Source organism: Suricata suricatta, chromosome 11 (genome assembly GCF_006229205.1).
Source record: "Suricata suricatta isolate VVHF042 chromosome 11, meerkat_22Aug2017_6uvM2_HiC, whole genome shotgun sequence".
NCBI lineage: Eukaryota > Metazoa > Chordata > Mammalia > Carnivora > Herpestidae > Suricata > Suricata suricatta.
Window position 1 is genome coordinate 104,159,743 of NC_043710.1, and position 17,945 is coordinate 104,177,687.

The following is a 17,945-nucleotide window of genomic DNA, read 5'->3' on the forward strand; positions in this document are numbered from 1 at the left end:
GGGCCTCCCGCCCCACCGTTCAGGCAGGGCTCCGTGCCCTCAACCTTCCTGCCCTCACCAGGGCTGCTGCGCCCCAGGTCACTGTCATCTACGGGACCCGTGTCCCCACAACCAGCTGTTGCATGACTGTGGGCCGCAGACTCACACTTGTGGGACACATGCAGGGGTCACATCCACCTTTTTCCTGTCGCACACCTGGCCCCTTGCTCAAGGCCTGGGGCACAGTTGTTGTTGAGGAGGATGGATGCCGGAGGAAGTCACCAGCTGAAATGCGGTCTCTCCTGCACTCCTGCCTTCCCAGGACCCAGGACCTCTCCCCAGCCAGGGGCCACCTGGGACTCTTCCAGAACCCACTACTTGGAGAGTAAGAGAAGCTTTGAAGACGTGCAGTCACATGGGGACATCTGAGAGGACATGTATGCAAAGTGTCCGGCTGTGCCCAGCCTGGTGCTGGGGGGGGGGGGGTCAGACTCCACCTGCTGTAAAGGCAGATCAATGACCCCTTGGTTGAGAGCCATGCTTTGAAGAAAGACAGGCACAGACACAGAAGCCCAGGGAAGGAGAGGAGAAAAATCAGAGCAGGCAGGGCCTCCGGGAGGGAAGCAGAGCCCTGGCCGCCCCCTTCCACCTCGAGTTCTCTCAGGTCCCCACGCCCAATCCTCTGTCCCCGAAGAGTTGAGGGGGGAGGGGGCGGAGCCGGCCCTCCCCCTGCCCACTCCAGCTGTCAGTCTGCTGTCTGGAAGAAAGACTTGAAGCTTTGTGACAACTGTGGGCAACCTTCCCCTGCTCCGCCCCCCGCCCCTGCCTGCCCTCTTGCCCTCTCCTCCCTCAGCTCTCTGCCCAGACTGCTGGGAGCTTGGCTCCCTCCCTCTCTAGCTTCCTGCTGTCCTCTCTCCCTCCATTCTTTCCCTCCCTCCCTCCTTTCTCCATCCCTCCCTCCCTCCTTCCTTCCTCTCTTTTACTCCCTCCTTTGTCATCTCTTCCAATTCCGGCAGCTGAGAAACCTGTGTGACCTTATCGAAAGGTTTCTGGAGATGAGCTTTTGAGTCTCCGTCCAGGGCAAGGTCTTCACAGGCGGAGTGTGTGCGGAGTGTGTGCGGTGTGCCTGTGTGGGCGTGCCTGTGTGCGCATCGGCCGCAGAGAAGTCTCTGGGGTCTCTCACCCCACTGAGGGTCTGACACCTTCTCCAGGAGGTGGTCACCGGGTGACTGACACCCTGTGGGCTGGACTAGGGGCCTGTTTTGCCCAGCTTCCGGGGCCCGGGTGCTCCTGGGGCTTAGCAAGTTCAGGAAGAAGATCAAAGTCCATAATTAAGTGTTCAGGGCAAGTTAAGTGCTCCAAAGTTTGGTGCTAAAAATATTGTATTTAGCATGCAAATTATGCCCTGACAGCTCCCTGGAGCCTGAGCTCGTGGGTGCCAGCACCTTGTTTGTCATCATCGCTGTTATTCTCACGGCAGTAAGAATATTCCTCTTTTACCAGGTTGATTTATTATTTCATTTCTTAAAGCCAAATTTCTGCTTTCAGGGCAGTGCCAACTTGTGGCCCCACAAATTTGGAGCTGTGACTGCGCTCGAGGCCAAGAGAAGGGGGACCTCCTGGGCCGTGCCACGCAGGGCATCCCTGCCGCCCTGACCTGCTGCAGAGGATGGGGTCCTGATTTGAGCCAGAAGTCGGGGTAGGGGGCAGGCGCAGACAGGGACACAGCCGGCCCCTCGAAGGGCACCTTTTCCTCCGAGCCTGCCCTGCCTTGGTGGGTCCTAAGAGCTGAGGTCCTTCAGCGGGGCCAGGACCTGGAGAGGAGGAGGTAGGGGGCAGAGACAACCTGGCCTTCCTACGAGAGGGATCAGGGGAGCCCTGGTGTGCTGTGGGATCCCCACTGGGAACGTTCGGTTCCCATCTCGGTTGGCAGTTGAGGCTCGGGGCCGGCCGGTAGCGGGGCTGAGAGCATTCCGATCTCCTGGGCACGAGCGGTGGGGACAAGGTGGAACATGACACACGCACCCTCTCCTCGGTCCTCCTGGGGCAGCCCCTGCCCCCCGGCGTCCACCCTGGGGGCTTCTGGGAGGGGCTCCCCCACTCTGATCCCAGCACAGACGAAGTCCGGTCCTGGTCCCCTCTGCCCGAGGCGCCTCGCATGTGACTCCCGTCAAAGTTTTATTCGTGTGGAGCACGTGTGGTGATGTTACAGAGTCTGGGCCCAGGGCCCCCCAAGCTGCAGCCTCCCTCCCCGCTCAGGGCAAGGCCAGCCCAGGCCAAGTGGCACTCAGCAGCCCCCGAGCCTCCAGCTCCTCTGAGGCAGAGACAGTGGAAAGGAGAGGGGGCAGGAGAGAGAAGAGGCAAGAGGCAAAGGAGAGTGGTGTCGTGGCCGAGGGTGGCGGGAGGCAGCCCCCCGAGAACCTCCAACACCCCGCCCCAGGCCCCGGATGCAGCCACCCCAGCCTTCCCTGCCTGCCCACAGGCTGGCCTAGCAGTTGCTATGGAAAGGAGGCACCAAGTCTGTCGGGGGGCAGCAGAGTGGGCTCGGGGATGTTCCTCTCCCCGCAGACCTTCCTGGGGCCCTTCAAGCCCGGGGTGCGGCCCTCAGCGGGTGTGGAAATCACATGGGTGGCTGGCGGGAGGCAGGGCGGGACCCCCTGTTGGGGAAAGAGGCTCCTGTCAGGGCAGAAGAGGGAGTGAGAGAAGATTTTTGGCTTGGGCTGCTCCGGGGCTCACTCTGCGGTCTGCTATTTACAAGGGTCTCCCGCCACCACCGCGGAAGTCGCCTGAGGCCCTGGCCACCCCAGAGCCCCAGAGGAACCTCAGAGAAGGCGGCTGCGTCTTTGGTGCCCTGGGGAGAGGGTCTGGAGCGGGAGGGGGGCTCTGGGAGCCGCCCCGAGCCGGGGTCCAGCCCTCGGGCCGGCACCGTGAAGTCAAGCTAGCTCTGCAGGGCCTGCCGCGGCGAAGAGGAGGCCGAGTCCGCCCTGCGTCGCCCCCCCTCCACGGCGCCCAGGGCCGCAGCGCTGGCCGGCCCGGGCGGGGAGGCGGAAGCGGCTCAGCAGTGCAGGATCTTCAGGAAGGCCTTGCGGAACTCAATGTTGAAGGTGGTGTAGATGATGGGGTTCACGGCACTGTTGACGTAGCCCAGCCACGTGAAGGCGCTGTACAGGACCGGCGGGATGTTGCAGTCACAGTGTATATTCAGGATGTGGGTGATGAAGAAGGGCAGCCAGCAGATGATGAACACACCTGCGGGGGAGGGCGGCGGTCAGGTGGGGGGGGGGGCGGGGCTGGGAAGGCCCCCGACACGCAGACTTCGGCCCAGGAGCGCTGCGGGAGGAGTCTCGGCCTCAGAGTCCAGAGCTGTCTCTGACACCCGTTTGCAGTGAAGGCCACTTTCCTTCCCTCTGCCTCATTTTCCTCACCTGGCAAATGGGTATAATAAACCTGCCCCCCAGGGAAGGATAGTGGGGCTTGAAAACAAGTGCACGGGGTTAACGTTCTGACACAAGTCAGCAGAGAAGGAGATAGGGACTCTGCTTTCTCCGCAGCCCCAAGTGAGGATGCACCGTTTGGGGCCAAGGGACAAAAGGGACAGTTAGATACCCATCTCGCTTAGGCTCCTGGCTTCCCTGTGCGGTCGACGGGGAACTAAGGCTCTCACAGGCTCTGTGATGCACACAAGGCCACCTCGCTTAGGGTGAGAAGCCAAAACCTGCTGAATTCCAGTCACCGAGGTCTGCCCCACTCCCGAGGGGATACCTCTTCCTAATTCCTGCTTTGGGGCGCTCTGACCTAGACAGACCTCCCCCCCACCTGCTTTGTCCATCTGACTCGGGACTCTGGGTGTGGTGGCACCATGAGCCTGGAATGCCCCACAAGCACCGCGGGAGTCCTCAGGATTGCAGAGAGACCCCACGGGCTGGAGCAGAGGGCATGGCTCCAACCCTCCCCTGCCAACCCCCAGCCGCGTGCTCAAGGCTCTGCCCCTTCACCTGCGGTGTCCCTGTGGGTGCATGCATAATGGCAGGGTAGTGACATGGGTCCCACTCACGCCACAGGACTGGCTGGAGATCAGAGGCGATGGTGGGTGCGCAAGGGTGCCTGGGCTACTGGGTGCTGGGGGGAAGGTGCAGTCACATGGGCCCCTCCCTCCTGTTCCCAACTGGCCACATCACATCACGTCCAGCCTTGTGTTTTGACTCGTCCTCTGGGGTTTCTAGGAGACTTTTATCTCACATGGCTCTCTGCTCCGGCTCCCTTTATTTACCCACAGGTCTGGTCCCACAGGGTCTCGGCTGAGCGGAAGTGACCTGAATTTCTAATACCTCGACAATAGCAACACTGCCCAAACCATACTGATGACACAGCCCTGTGTGCACGTTACACACTGCTTTGCACCTTCCAAAACGCTTTCGCCTTTGTGTACTGTCTGACCACCACAACAGCCCCCACGGGCGATCTGCTGAGGGGACTCCAGAGAGAGAGGGTGGCTGGCCCCAGGGTCATGATGCTCTGGAGGGTCACTATGATAGGCTGGTCAAGCTCACAGATGCTGGAGTCAGACTCCCTGAGTTTAAATCCTAAGTCTTCCTTGGGCACGTCATATACCCACTCCAGACCTCAGTTTTCCCGTGTGTAAAGGGAGCATCAGGACAGAATCTTCCTATGGGAGTGGCCTGCACCTGAGAAAGTGCTGGTCCCCTGGCCCGCCAGCCATGGTTAGGAAGCAGACAGCAGGTAACAGGGCCCATCTTGGTGGGCGGGCCCACAGTCATGGGTCCCTTCCTCGGAGAGGGCCGGATGGAGCCGGGCGGCGGCCACCGGCCAGCCTGACTCACCGAGGACAATGGCGAGCATCTGGGTGGCTTTCTTCTCCTTCTGCTGCGAGAGCTTTCTGCGGCTCATGGTCTTGAGAGAGGTCCGGGTCTTGCCATTGGGCATGGACTGGATCTCAAAGATCTTGGCAATCTTGGGGTGGTCTTTGGCGTGCCCATTCTTCTCTGGTTTGGCGGGGCTGTCGGCCGTGCTGTGGAGGCCATGGTGGGACGGGTCGGGGAGAGTCAGCTGGTGGTGGCTGGGCGGTATGGGACTGTACCGGGTCCTCTCGGGGGGGCTGGTGCTGGACAGCATCTCCATCTCTAGCTCCTGGGCTCGGCGGGCTGCATCCTGCATGGAGGCAAAGAACTCCGGATAAAGCCAGGCTGGTCCTCAGCCAGCCGGGATGGTCTGGGCCAGGTCCGGGACCCACGGCAGCCCCTGGCTGCAGGGTCATCCCCAGCCCTCCTCCCAGACCAATCCTTATGCAGCCTCAACAGCCCCACAACCATCCATGAGGACTTATTACCCAGCATTTCTCTCTCATTAACTCAGCAACACTCGCTGAGCACCCGGGAGTGCCAGGCACCCAGCTGGCTGCTGGGAATACTCGTGTTCTAACTGCACTTCCTGCCGGGCTGAACAAGAGACACCCCACCACATTCATCTCGTAGACAGATCGGGTGCCAAAGGGCTAACCCCAGCACCTCCCCCCAAGTCCTTCCTGCCAAGCTGACCTGGAGGCCCTGGTGGGGTCCACTCAGGGCCTCTCAGGTCCCCCACACCTTGGAGTGTCAGCCTGAACTTCTGAAATGCAGCCTCGCCGTGCACCCAGGTGATAGGACTCTGCGGCTGCGCCAGTCCCAGTCCTGAGTCCCCATTAGTCACCCATCTCATGAACGACTCCCTGGAGTCCTGCCCTCAGGGTGGGGGCCCCGCTCCCTGCGGACGCCTGACCTGAGCCCCGTGGGCACGGCCCTGGGTGGGCGCCCTGGCCCAGCTGGGGTGCGGCGCCTGCGGCTGGGAACCTGCCACTCCTTCCTCTGGGCAAAGCCCGGAGTCGGCTGCGGTTCCGCATCTCCGGGCTCTACTGACAGGCTGCACTGCCCTGCCAACCCCGAGGCTGCTCTGCTCCCTCCCCTCGGCACCCCTCCGCGCCCAGCCCCCAGCCCCAGGACCTGCCTATAGGAAGGAAGCACATGCAAGTGGGAAAGAACAGCGCAGGCGGAGCCGGGGACTTGGGAGTCATTCAGGTTTGGGCTCAAACGTGCGCTATCTTACTGTTTCGCCTCGAGTGAGCCACCTACCCTCTCTGAGCCTCTGTTTCCTCTTCTGTAACATTAAAATCAACAAGCTCAATAAGACTTACCTCTCAGGGTCGCTGTGAGGATTAGATGAGAGAATAGGGACATGGTGGATGTTCACTGAATGGTAATAGCCATTCTTCTGATCTGCATTATGTTATTACGGCCAAGTCCTCTCTCCCAACCATTTTCTCGCGCTAGGGGTGCCTATGTGTGCCTTGCAGAATCAGGCTGGCTCGCTGCCCACCTGGTGTGCATGGTGAGCCTGGCCTCGGAGGCCGCGGGGGAGCCTGGGAGGTGCTGTGCCGCTGAGGTTTCTGAAATCACGGCAGCTGGGCTTCCCAGGGGGCGGAAGGGCCTGGCCCTGGGTCCTGACCTGGGCACTTACCACTCTCCTCCTGTTCACTGGGAAACTCCCATTGGACTTGATGATAACGGTGCAGAGTTTCATGTCCTCGGGGTGAGTGCAGGCGCCCTGTGGAGTGAGCCAGCACACTAGTCATGACAGGCAGGCGGCTGGGGACAGAAACCCTATGTGGGCTCGTCAGGCTGGGCACAGGGGCTCAGAGGAGGGCAGAGGAGGGGGGGGCTGAAGACGGGAGAGTGAAGTTTGGTCCTGTGAGGAGAGAAGGTGGGCAGGACGAGGGATGAACAGGCCGTGACTATTATGGGATGCCTTTGAAGGGTCTGGCACACACTAGGCATATTCATATCCATCTCACACCGAATCCTCAAAACCATGCCCAGAGGTTGGCATTACGATTCCCATTTAACAAATGAGGAAACCGAGGCTCAGAGAAGTTAAGCAGCTTGCCCAAGGTCACTCAGCAAAAAACGTGGCAGTGCCAGGCCTTGAGCCTGATGTGTCTAACCCCAAGACTCTGGTTCCTTCAGGCCTACATACTGTCTTCCCATACAGGGAGGGGAGGGGGAGTTCACAAGACATAAGGGGGAGGGAATGGAAGCAAGGCAGAGGAGAGGAGGAAAGGGCGAGGAGGAAGGAGGAGGTGCGCACAGAGGGAGCACAGGGAGCACTGAAGGTAAAGCAGAGGGAGGGAAGTGCAGAGGGAGGAAAGGCAGAGAGAGGGGCCGCAGCGAGGCAGGACGAGGGATGGGAAAGGAAGGAGAGCACAGGGTGCCTTCACACAAAGATCTCCAAGCCAAAGACTTCTCCCGCCCCTCCTACGTCTGGCCCGGGGAGCCCCCTCCGTAATGGGGAGGGGTGGGCCCTGGAAGGGAGGGGGATCTGGGGACCTTGAGTGGGGCCTTCAGGTTGGCCCTAAAGGCGCGGCTGCTGCGCTTGGTGTTGACTCGCTTGCGGCGCCTGCGGAGGACGATGTAGATCTTGATGTAGACCAGCAGCGTGACGATGAAGGGCACGTAGAAGGAGACGATGGAGGAGTACACCACGAACGCAGGGTTGGCGATTATGCACTCGTTCTGGTCTGGGGGGGCGAGAGCCCGGAGGGGGCATCAGCGGCCCACAGGGCCACAGCGCCACCAGACCCTTCCCTTCTCCGCCGGACCCACGCAGCCACGCAGCGCGGTCACGGAGGACATGCCTAGGTGTCCGAAGCCGCCAGAAGGGCTAGACCTAGATGGATGTGCACCGTGAGCCAGAGATTTCAAACCACAACCGTGAGCAGAAAGCTAGACTCTCACGGACTGCTTCCGAGTTTTCTCATTAACATTCCCTCCTCATTTCATTATGAGTTTTATTTCCGTGGCCACACAAGTGGGGCCAGCGTGCTTGGGAAAAATAACAGGAGAAAATTATTGTCAAAGAGCAAATCCTTGTGTTAACCCCTCCTGAACACACGGGGGAGGTCTGCCCCCTTTCGGTTTTAGGGACAAGGGGACTTGGTCCTGTTTGCTCAACTCGCCTGAGTCCCGATGTGTTTCCAAGTTCCCTTCCTGGCCTAGCAGATGTCCGTCCTCTATGTCAGGGCCTTTCCAGATTGATCTGAGCGTGTGCTCAGTCCAGCCCTATCCCCCACTTCTTGGAATGCCCACAAGAGGTGCATTGCAAGGCTTCTTGGTGCCCTGCCCTGAAAGGGTCTCCAGAGGTGCACCTACTTCACTGGGGCCTCCCTGATGAGAGAAAGTTCTACGCCCATGCCGGCAGGCGGGCAGGCCCCCACCTCCTTCCTCTACGCCAGATGCACAGGACAGGAGCCGTGCGCTAGACTCTGCTTATATCCACCTCTCCTCCTCCAGGGGAGTCCGATCTGTGCTGGGCTTGGCCAGCCTGGGCTGCGGCCTCACAAACAGCATCACCACGGGGTGGGGAGGGGGCCCCGCTGTCGCCCTCATGTGCGTGCATGCGTGTGCACACACACGCAAACACGTGCAGTTGGTGAGGCTGTCTGGCCTGCTCCACTGGAATAAGCAACACTGCAAATGGCCAGACATCCTCCCGAATCATTCACCCCACTCTTCACCCAACCCCCTCGTGCCTCTCTGGCCCCTCCAGGTACAAATGAGGGTCAGGCTGGGCCCGGCCTCAGCTTAGGCTGGCGAACAAGTCCTCCCGCTAAGCTGGCACCCAGGGACTCAGCTCCCGCGGGCCCTGTGCAAGGAAGGGGGGCGGCGGAGCCCCAGGCAGACAGAGGCGGGACTCACCGTTGTTGTTGAGTCCGAAGAGCAGCGGGCAGGAGATGGTAAAGGACAGGACCCAGACGATGGCGATCATGACGGTGACTCGGCGCTTGGAGCTGTACCGGGTGTTGTAGAGCATGGGCATGGCCACGGCCGTGTACCTGCAAGGCCACGGGGCAGGGGGCCCTGAGTCCGCCATGCCCAGGCCCAGGGCCTCTCCTTCCACAGCAGGCACACATCAGAGACAGCCTGCACCCTGGGGAGTGCCAGCTGTCGCCTCCCCGCAGCTGCCTGTCCACCAACACCACTCCTTTCTCCTGCCCCGGCTCAGACAGCAAGGGGAGCTGGTGACACTAGTGACCACTGGCCCCCATCTGTTACTCCGGTCTCCCTACTTGGATTTTAAGGTTTTTGAGGGCCCAGCGTCTGGGTCTGTGCACCTTTGTAACTGCCCCCATGCTGGGTTCACAGAAGGTGGAAGTGTTTGTTGATGGATCGCTGGCCAGGCCCCTCGGAGCGAGAGTTCAGCCAGCCCCATTTGGCAGAAAATGACAACGGTGGCAATTGGTTACAGTCACTCAGTTCCTCGACCCAGCGCTTTTCATACAGTCAGTAGCTCACTTCACCTTGCAAGAATCCTGCCCAGGGGACCCACGTGGCCTGTGTGTGCAAACTGGTGAACGGCTCCCAGGGTAGAGTTTAGCAGAGTGAACACGGCCTGGGCCCCCTCGGCCACAGGCCTTCCCTGCACTGGACAGGACATGCACAACCAGACACTGTGGTCCCACCTGGACAGGGGTCATTGCCCATGATCTCTAGACAGGGGAGAGTTCTGAGCAGGTGCACATTCCACCCCAGGCCACTTGGGCTGCCGTCAGCGCTGGGAGCTTTCTCCTCTTCCCCAGTCACTGAGCATCCTTGGTTGCATCTCCGTCGGGAAGGTGGCCTCTCATGAGGAGGTCTGGACTCTCCCCGCCAGACCCACGGGCACCTACACACCCATGCACGCACACACACACCAGCTCACAGGCACACAGCCCACCTCTGCAGCCCAAAAGGTCAGCGGCCCGGGTCCCCTCTGCCACCCTGGCTGGGCTCACCTGTCGATGCTGATGGCACACAGGTTCAGGATGCTCGCGGTGCACATCATGACGTCCAAGGTGACGAAGATGTCACAGTGAATCCTGCTGAACTTCCACTCGCCCACCACCTGGGGACAGAGCGCCACAGCGGGCGGACGGATGAGGGACAATGAGCTTAGGCCCGGGGCTCAGCTCTGCCGGGGCAGATCTGGGTCTCCAGCTGGGCCCCGGGGGTTGGAGTGGAGCAGCAAAGGGGAGTCGTGCCCTGGGGTGTCTCAGGCACTAGTCCCCGGTCCCCTCCCCTGGCAGACACATAGGGCCATTTTGTGCCAAGAACCGGGCTAGAAGAAAGACGACCAACTCAAACACCTACTGCCTCAACTCTGAGCCTTCGTCTGTAAAAATTCCATGTGATCCACCTGCAACCCCATTCTACCCATGGGGAGACTGAGTCTCAGAAATGGGCAGTGACCTGCCCAAGGGCCTTCAGCTCAGCTTCTGATGCTGCCCTGACGCCAGGTTTCTGGGGGAGCTGGGCAGCTCCTTCGGGACCAGCACGGTGGGTGGCCCAGAGTCAGGGCCCAGCAAGTGTCCATTAAGAACAATGGTGAGGACCATGGGTCTGAAACAGAGAAGACCGTTCTGCTCCTTGTCAGACCTGGAGAATTTGGGAAGGAAAACCTGGGCTCATGCTCTGGAAACACCAGAAGGGGGCGGGGAGGGGGAGCTCTCCCCATATACAGATGGAATATGGGAGGCACCCTCTCCCCCTTACACACACACACTCACACACACACACACACACTCACACACACACACACACACTCACTTTCCCTGTACATCCACACAGACACCTCATCTACACACACAGGCATGCACACTCCTGCAGGGGTTTGGCCCAGGCAACTTTGGAAGTTTGGAGCACCCTGACCCTGAGCACCGAGGCAGGACAGAGACACATCCTGAAGCAGGAAAGCCCCCTCCCAAGGTCCGGGGCAGGACAGTCTCCACCCAGCTGTCACAGCACCTTCAGTCGTGGGGCTGATGAGAACATAATCATGCTCAGTGCTGCCCCTTTATTCTGCTCCCAGCGGTGAAACCAAATCCTGGCACCGAAGCTCAGTGTCAGGAACTATAGCCATTGTTGGACGTGAAAAAACAGCAGCTGGTCCCAGATGACAGGAAGCTGCCTTCTCTGGGCTCACATGAGCCCGCATTGCAGCATGGGGCTCCCCAAGATGGCAGGTCAGGTCTGGATGGGGGGTGGGGAGCTGTGGGGCGTAAAACCAGTTGATCCGTACGTAGGGCGCTGCTGGGAGGGTCCCAGACCCACCTGGTCCACCCTCCACCTTGGGCCCCCCCCCCAACTGCTTCTGTGTCCCTGGGGATCTAGGTCTGAGCTACCTCTTCCTCATCCTCCTTCCCTCTCCCCTGCCTCTGCCTTTCCTACAGACACTTATGAGTAACTGACCATGGACCAGACTCTGTCCTAGACTCTGGGGTACAGTGGTAAACGGCATTGGCATAGTGTTTGCCTTTAGAGGGCTCTCCGTCTCCTCCCCTCAAGGCCTGTCTGAAGCACAGAAGAAAGGAGGGGTTTCCTCCACAGTCCTGGGGTCAGCCGACTCAAAGGCTCGAGAGAAATTGCTGGCAGCCACGTACACAGACTGTGGGCCTGTGGGCATCTCACGCTCGCACAGGCGGGCGGGACCCCAGCTCGGGGGCCTCCCCCAGCAAGTGAGCTCCACACGGCGCTGGGACTCCAACTGCCTCCGGCAGCACACCCCATGAACTCTCTGAGCTGTCTGGGGACGGGCCGTCCAGGTTGGCAACAGAGGAGCTAATTGTGAAAAATCACTACCAGCACATAAAGCGTGAGAGGAGGGATGGTAACTGTGAGGTGGACAACCATGGGGTCAGCGACAAAGTGAACTTGCCCAGGGTCCCCCGTGGCTTAGCAGCAGAGGAGGGACGGTCCCCAGGTTTACTGGGGACATTTCTCAGCTTCATTGTTCACATGGAGGAAGCCGAGCCCGGCAGCGTGGGCCTTGAGCTAGCTGGGTCCACTCCTGACCAGGACCAGCACTGCCTGTGTGTCAGACACCGTCCCCAGCACTTCACACTCGTGTCTAACGACAGTGACAGCAAACCTCTGAGGCTGAGGATACAGCTCCTGCCCCCCAAAACCTTCAGCCAGCTGGGCCCCCTCCTGCCTTGTAGCTCTGCGTGCTTTCCTTCTCTGCCTGCAACACAAAAGCCTTGCTCCCTCCTCTGGATAAATCTTCCCACAGCATCACTTCTTCCTTCACGACTTCCTTGTCCCCACATACCCCCATCGTGTCCCCACATCGGCGTCCATCACACTGCAGTGTCCTAGGGGTTATTCACCAATGGTGGGCAATGTCCCGGGCACAGATGCACCCAGGCCACGCTGAAGGGGTGAAAAGATGGGACCCTGGTCAGTTCACTCCTCAATGTCATCTGCCCACCTGCAAAAGGCACACCTGAAACCCTCACCTCAAAGGGGTGCCTGCAGACCAGTGACCCTGGCTCTCTTCTGTCAGAACCTTCTCCAGATGGAAAGTGGCGGAGTTGGGAATTGAACTTGGTTCTCTCACTGCAGAACCAGATTTCCATAGGCTAAGCCAAATAAATAAGGCACACGGGTCCATGCTAGCCATGGCCGGCTATCAGGGAACAGGGTGGAAAGTTCTGGACAATAAGAGCGTCTCTCAGAAAACACAGAGTATACGGATTGCCAGAACCCTCTGACGGGATGCGGGGGTAGGCTGAGCTGCCACTCGGGACAGGACACGACTGAGCCAACATCTTGTAAGTGGAGCTCACGTCCAGCTCTGGTTTTAAAGGGAAATAATGGGAAAGTTGGGACACTACCCTCGGCAATACGGTTCTCCACCCTGCCCCCACACCACCGAGCTCCCCCCGTAAAATAATGGTGAACTGGTTATGTTGAAAATACCTGTTCAAAGGACTTACAGGTTCTCAGAACCCCCGGTGCGGGCCGTGTACGGATGTGGCTCAGTCCTGGGGACTCTGGGGAACGGCGAGGATCTGGAAGCCCAGACGCCTTACAGGGAGCCACAGGCAGAGCATGCCTCACGATGGGTAGAGGAGGCAAGGGGAGGGCCCTCTCTCCAAGGACAGGTGCTGGGTATCTACCACCACCACGGTCACCAGCATCACTTCGTCACCAGTGTCACGGCCAACTTCTACCTCGTGCTCATTACCACGTGCGGTACCCTTTTGAGCCCTTGACACATGTGGACCAACTCCCTAGATTCTCAAGTAATGCCGCGAGGAGGGTGCCATCATCTCCTTTATATGGATGAGGAAAGCGAGGCACAGAGAGGTTGTTTACTCTGCCACCGGCCCCTCGTTCTCCCCTGATGGCCTGAGGGGACCCTCCTTTGAGAGGGAGCAGGAAGGGACTAGGCCTGAGGATTGCGAAGCGTGTCTCAGACAGGACATGCGTGGACAGACTCACAGACACGTGAGTCGTGGAGGAAGCAGACCCCTGGCCTCTGGCACCTGCAGATTTCATGCTATTTATTTGGCTTCCGTTGGGCTTCTTCCTTAACGCTCATTCTGAACGTTCCAGCCAGCTGGGGCTGTGCGACAGGAAAGCAGGGGTGTGAGGACCTGAGCACCAGGGGAGACGCAGGGAGCGCCTGGGTGTGGAGACCGAGAGGTGCCATGTGGGGCCAGCCTCCTCCCCCACCCCAGCTCCTTCTCCTGGCTGTCTCCTCCGCGCAAGTCTACAAAACGTCATGTTTTCCTTTAAAAGTGGAAGCCCTTCCCTCCCAGCCAGAGACTTGCCTCCATGGCCCCCTCCCGCCCCCCCTCCCCTGCTCCCCGACCCTGCGCCCGGGACAGGAAGGTAACTGCCTTCACCCCATGAGCTCCACTCCACCCCAGCGTCCTCAGCAGAGAAAGGGGCAGGACGCAGCCCCGGAACCCCCAGACCCTGCCTCGTCTGCCTGTCACTCTGAAAAGCGCCCACTAGAGGTGGTCCCCAGATCCCCCCTCTCTGCGATCTGAGGACAGACAGCTCCTCACACCTTCTGTTTCCTCTTCTACAAACTGAGAAGAATAGTATCATCTGCCAGGACTGGCGTGACTGTTTGCTGAGTCTGTGTCTGCAAAGTGCCTGGCGTGGCGCCTGGACCACGGCAGGGGCTGCCCACTCTCTATTTGGAGGCGCAGGGCTGGGCTCCGTCCTGGGCCGAGCCCTCGGGGGCCATCGGGTCCTTCCCGAGCAAGGGGAGGGATCAGGAGCATGCGGAGCAGCAACCCCCACTTCTGAAGTGGGAAGAAAGAATCGGAAGCTTCTGGAAGCATGAACATCTCCCTTCCTTAAGATCTTTCTCCATCACTCCCATTTCCAGCTCGATCTAAGGAACCAATCTGGGGTCACGCCAAGTTCCCGCTGGGACCCGGCACCGGCATGATACCAGAGAAGTGACCGAATTCTCTGACAACCCGTGAAACGGGGGTAGTGGGGAGGGGGACCCCACAGGGCTGGTCTGCGGGCCACATGGGAAACGCCCTGGACAGAGGACTCGACGCAAGCCCTTGGTAAGCTCTCTCCAAGTGGAAGTTGGGATTGTGAAAGAGACGTTAAGACCATCTCATAAGGAGAAAAACAGAGCCCAGAGCAGAGGAAGAGGCCAGGCCAGCTGAGAAGGCACCAGGGAGGAACCGGTGAGGAGCGGGGGACCCCAGCCCCCCACAGCCGAGGGGGGCAGACCTACCTCCAGGTACACAACCCAGGGCATGACGAGCGTGGCCACCAGGAGGTCGGCCACGGCGAGGCTGACGATCAGGTAGTTGGTGGTGGTCTGCAGCGCCTTCTCGCGGGACACGGCCATGCACACCAGCACGTTGCCGAAGACGATGACGAAGATGAGGAGGGTGAGCAGCATGGCGTAGTAGTTGTAGTGCGGCCTGCCGGCCCTGCCCTCCGAGCCGTTGAAGGGCCGGCTCCAGTTCCGGCTCTCCAGGTCATCTTCGTACCAGGACAGGTTCAGCGGGTCCATCGCGGCAGCGGGGCCACCGGGTGGCCAGGCTCTGGCTGGGACAAACGGACACAGGGAGTGAGCAGGGGGCCCTCCCGGAGCCTGCTGCCTCTCATGGAAAGCTCCGGAGCTAAAGCCAACCACCGGTGGTTAGAATTCTCCAGCCTTGGGATTTTCAGTTCTGTATCTTAACGTTTTCCTTAAAACATGGGGTCAGCGGCCACTCTCCCGCTGGTGAAGCAAGTGAGCAAGTGTGATTCTTCTTAAAAAGTAAAATAAATGAGCTTGGAAAGGGCTGATCATTCATTCATCTGTTTATTCAGCAAACACTTCGTAAGCACATCCCTTGCATCACCCCCCGGACACAAGTTAGTGAGGAGTTCCGGGTTTCATCCATTTGTCCTGGATTCTATAAATAATGAGTGAGTAGGGTCCTATGGGCTGGAACGAAACACACATTCTAAATATTTTTTTAATTTTGTTAATATTTATTTATTTTTGAGAGAGAGAGAGACAGAGTGTGAGTGAGGAAGGGGCAGACACAGAATCTGAAGCAGGCTCCAGGCTCTGACCTGTCATCCCAGAGCCGACACGGGGCTTGAACCCACCAACTGTGAGATCATGATCCGAGCCGAAGTTGGATGTCCAATTGACTGAGCCACCCAGGCTCCCCTCATTTTTTTAATGTTTATTTATTTTTGAGAGAGAGAGAGCATGAGCGAGGAATGGGCAGAGAGAAAGGGAGACAGAATCTGTCTCCAGGCTCCAGGCTCCAAGCTGTCAGCACAGAGCCCAACGCGGGGCTCAAACCCACAAACCATGAGATCATGACCTGAGCTGAAGTCAGACACTTAACCAACTGAGCCACCCAGGTGCCCCTCCCCAGCTCACAGTCTGAAAGAAACAACAGCTCATGAATCAAGCATTTAAATCTGCAAGCAGGGGTAACTAGGGATATGGAATGAATGCAGGAGAGACACATAAGCTAGTGTAAGGATTGAAAGAAGACTTTTCAGAGGAAGTGACATTTGGCAGACAGACCGAAGTCATTAGATGAAGAGTGGGAGCCCAAGGAAGGGTCTAGATATAAGAAACAGCAAAAGCAAATGACAGAGGAGCCAGCACCTGGTGGAGGGCTGGGAGAGAGTCATTCAGGGCAGCTGAAGCCCAGGAGATGAACCGCAGAGGCGGCCGAAGTGTGAGGTCCAAGTTGCACTAGATTTGAGCGAAAGGGCAGTGGGAATCACGTGACCAGACGCGCCTTCCCAAGAGAGGGTTCCGACTGCTGTACAGAGGATGGAAGTGTGTGGCCAAGCAGGGGGCAGGACCCCAGCTGGGAGGCTGTAGGAACCCAGGGAAGAAAGGATGAGCTTCTGCATTTCTTTCCTGAGAGCCTGAGGACTTCCTGAAGGAGGCGTCATCTGAGATGCAATCAAAGGAGGAAACAGCCAGACAACTGAGTTTGGGAGACCCTGCAGCTAGCAAGGACGCAACAGAGTGGCAGACATCAAACAGTTCTGTTTGGCTAAAAATATAGGGCATGAAGTGGGGGAAAATGAAACCGGGGCGGGGGGCAGACATGGGCCAGACTGGGGGCCCCTGAGCGGCTGGTGTTTCAGAAGGGCCTTGGAGGAGGCCAGGCTGTGGCTGTCATTCAGATAAGAGAGGGTGGTTGTCTAAATGAAGGTGGCAGGAATGAGAACAGGAGACGTCTTCAGAGTCTGTACCTAACCTGTGGGTCCGTACCCACTGGATACCATCTGGGGGGTGGGAGAGGGGCCGGGACAAGCAGGGGGAGAAGGGGTCAGGGGAACAGGATTTCTGCCTTGGGCTTGGGGAAGCTGAGGGCAGGAGAGAGCCAGGGAGGCCGACTTGAGCCGCATCAGGCATTGGGAGCTTGACAGCCCGCGTTTGGGCTGTGATCCAACATGACGGGCAGAGAACAGAGCTGGCTCTCCTGCTAGCGAACGGAATCCAGCTTGTCAGAATCTCAAGTCGCTCTGCACAAAGCACCACGACCTCCAGGCGCCTGGCTACCCGACGGGACTTGAAATCCACTAGTCTATGCCTCGTGGGATGAGTGCGGTACCACGGCCAAATCAGGGAGGAGGGCACACCGGCCGCAGCAGGTCAGGAGGTACTTGGGAGAAGGGTCTGCCCCTCGCTCCCCCTCCACCCGTCAGACACATGTGCTGCCGGCCCCGAGCAGAGGGGTGCGGGTGTTGTCCTCCCCAGCACCAGCAGCCTGGAGTCTCTGGGGAAGGCAAATGCCTAACCCCACGCAGGGTGACGTGAAATGACACCATGCAAATCTCTGCCAACTCAAGGTGCTGACGCCTGGTGTCACAGGGATGCTGCCATGCAAAGGCATGGGCCCCTCTTCCTCTTTGGAGCACCCCACGGGACTGCTGTGTGCAGGTCCCCATCACCCCGCCGGACAGCTGTGTGCAGGTCCCCATCACCCCGCCGGACAGCTGTGTGCAGGCGCCCATGGGGACAGCGGCAGCTCCCGCCCCTCGTTCTTGGATCAGATCGGGAGTCTGTTGAGCCTGTCGGGCATAAAGCAACATGCCAAGCACTTCTCGGGTCCCAGAGACGTGGAGACCCGCTCACTTCCCCCAGGGCTCCTGAAGCTTCTCTCTGCCCCCCCCTCTTTTTTTTATATTTTATTTTATTTTATTTTTTAATAGTTTATTGTCAAATTGGTTTCCATATAACACCCAGTGCTTCTCCCCACAAGTGCCCCCCACCATGACCATCACCCCCACCCTCCCTCCGCCCCCTTCAGTTCATGGTTCATTTTCAGTATTCAATAGTCTCTCATGATTTGTGTCCCTCCCTCTCCCCTGCTCTCTTTCCCCCTTCCCCTCCCCATGGTCCTCGGTTAGGTTTCTCCTGTTAGACCTATGAGTGCAAACATATGGTATTTGTCCTTCTCTGTCTGGTCTCTGCCCCCCCCTCTTACTTCTCTGATCCGTCTCCATATAAGGCCAGTGGCCTCTGCCGGAGACTGCCGCTTCCCTTCTACCCCACCCCACCCCTTCCCTGTGCCCAACCAGACTTCTGTTTCCATACAATCCTGAGCCTGCCTGTGATGTGGCTTCCAGTACTCGGAGAGGATGTGATGG

At 59.0% G+C, this 17,945-nt stretch overlaps 1 protein-coding gene across 3 annotated transcripts in view; it reads right to left on the bottom strand.

The window, feature by feature from the left end:
• Positions 1–2,138: 2,138 nt before the first annotated feature.
• Positions 2,139–17,945, bottom strand: part of DRD2 (dopamine receptor D2) — a 61,286-nt gene continuing 45,479 nt past the window's right edge. For 2 of the 3 annotated variants that reach the window (XM_029956982.1, XM_029956983.1), the window contains exons 2-8: positions 14,554–14,873; positions 9,800–9,909; positions 8,724–8,860; positions 7,356–7,546; positions 6,490–6,576; positions 4,821–5,148; positions 2,139–3,228 (exon numbers count right to left, since the gene is read on the bottom strand). In XM_029956982.1, coding sequence (XP_029812842.1) covers positions 3,035–3,228; positions 4,821–5,148; positions 6,490–6,576; positions 7,356–7,546; positions 8,724–8,860; positions 9,800–9,909; positions 14,554–14,838 — 1,332 coding nt within the window. In that variant the 5' untranslated portion in view covers positions 14,839–14,873 and the 3' untranslated portion in view covers positions 2,139–3,034. The remainder of the gene's footprint in view (positions 3,229–4,820; positions 5,149–6,489; positions 6,577–7,355; positions 7,547–8,723; positions 8,861–9,799; positions 9,910–14,553; positions 14,874–17,945) is intronic. The other variant, XM_029956984.1, reaches the window with a different exon arrangement.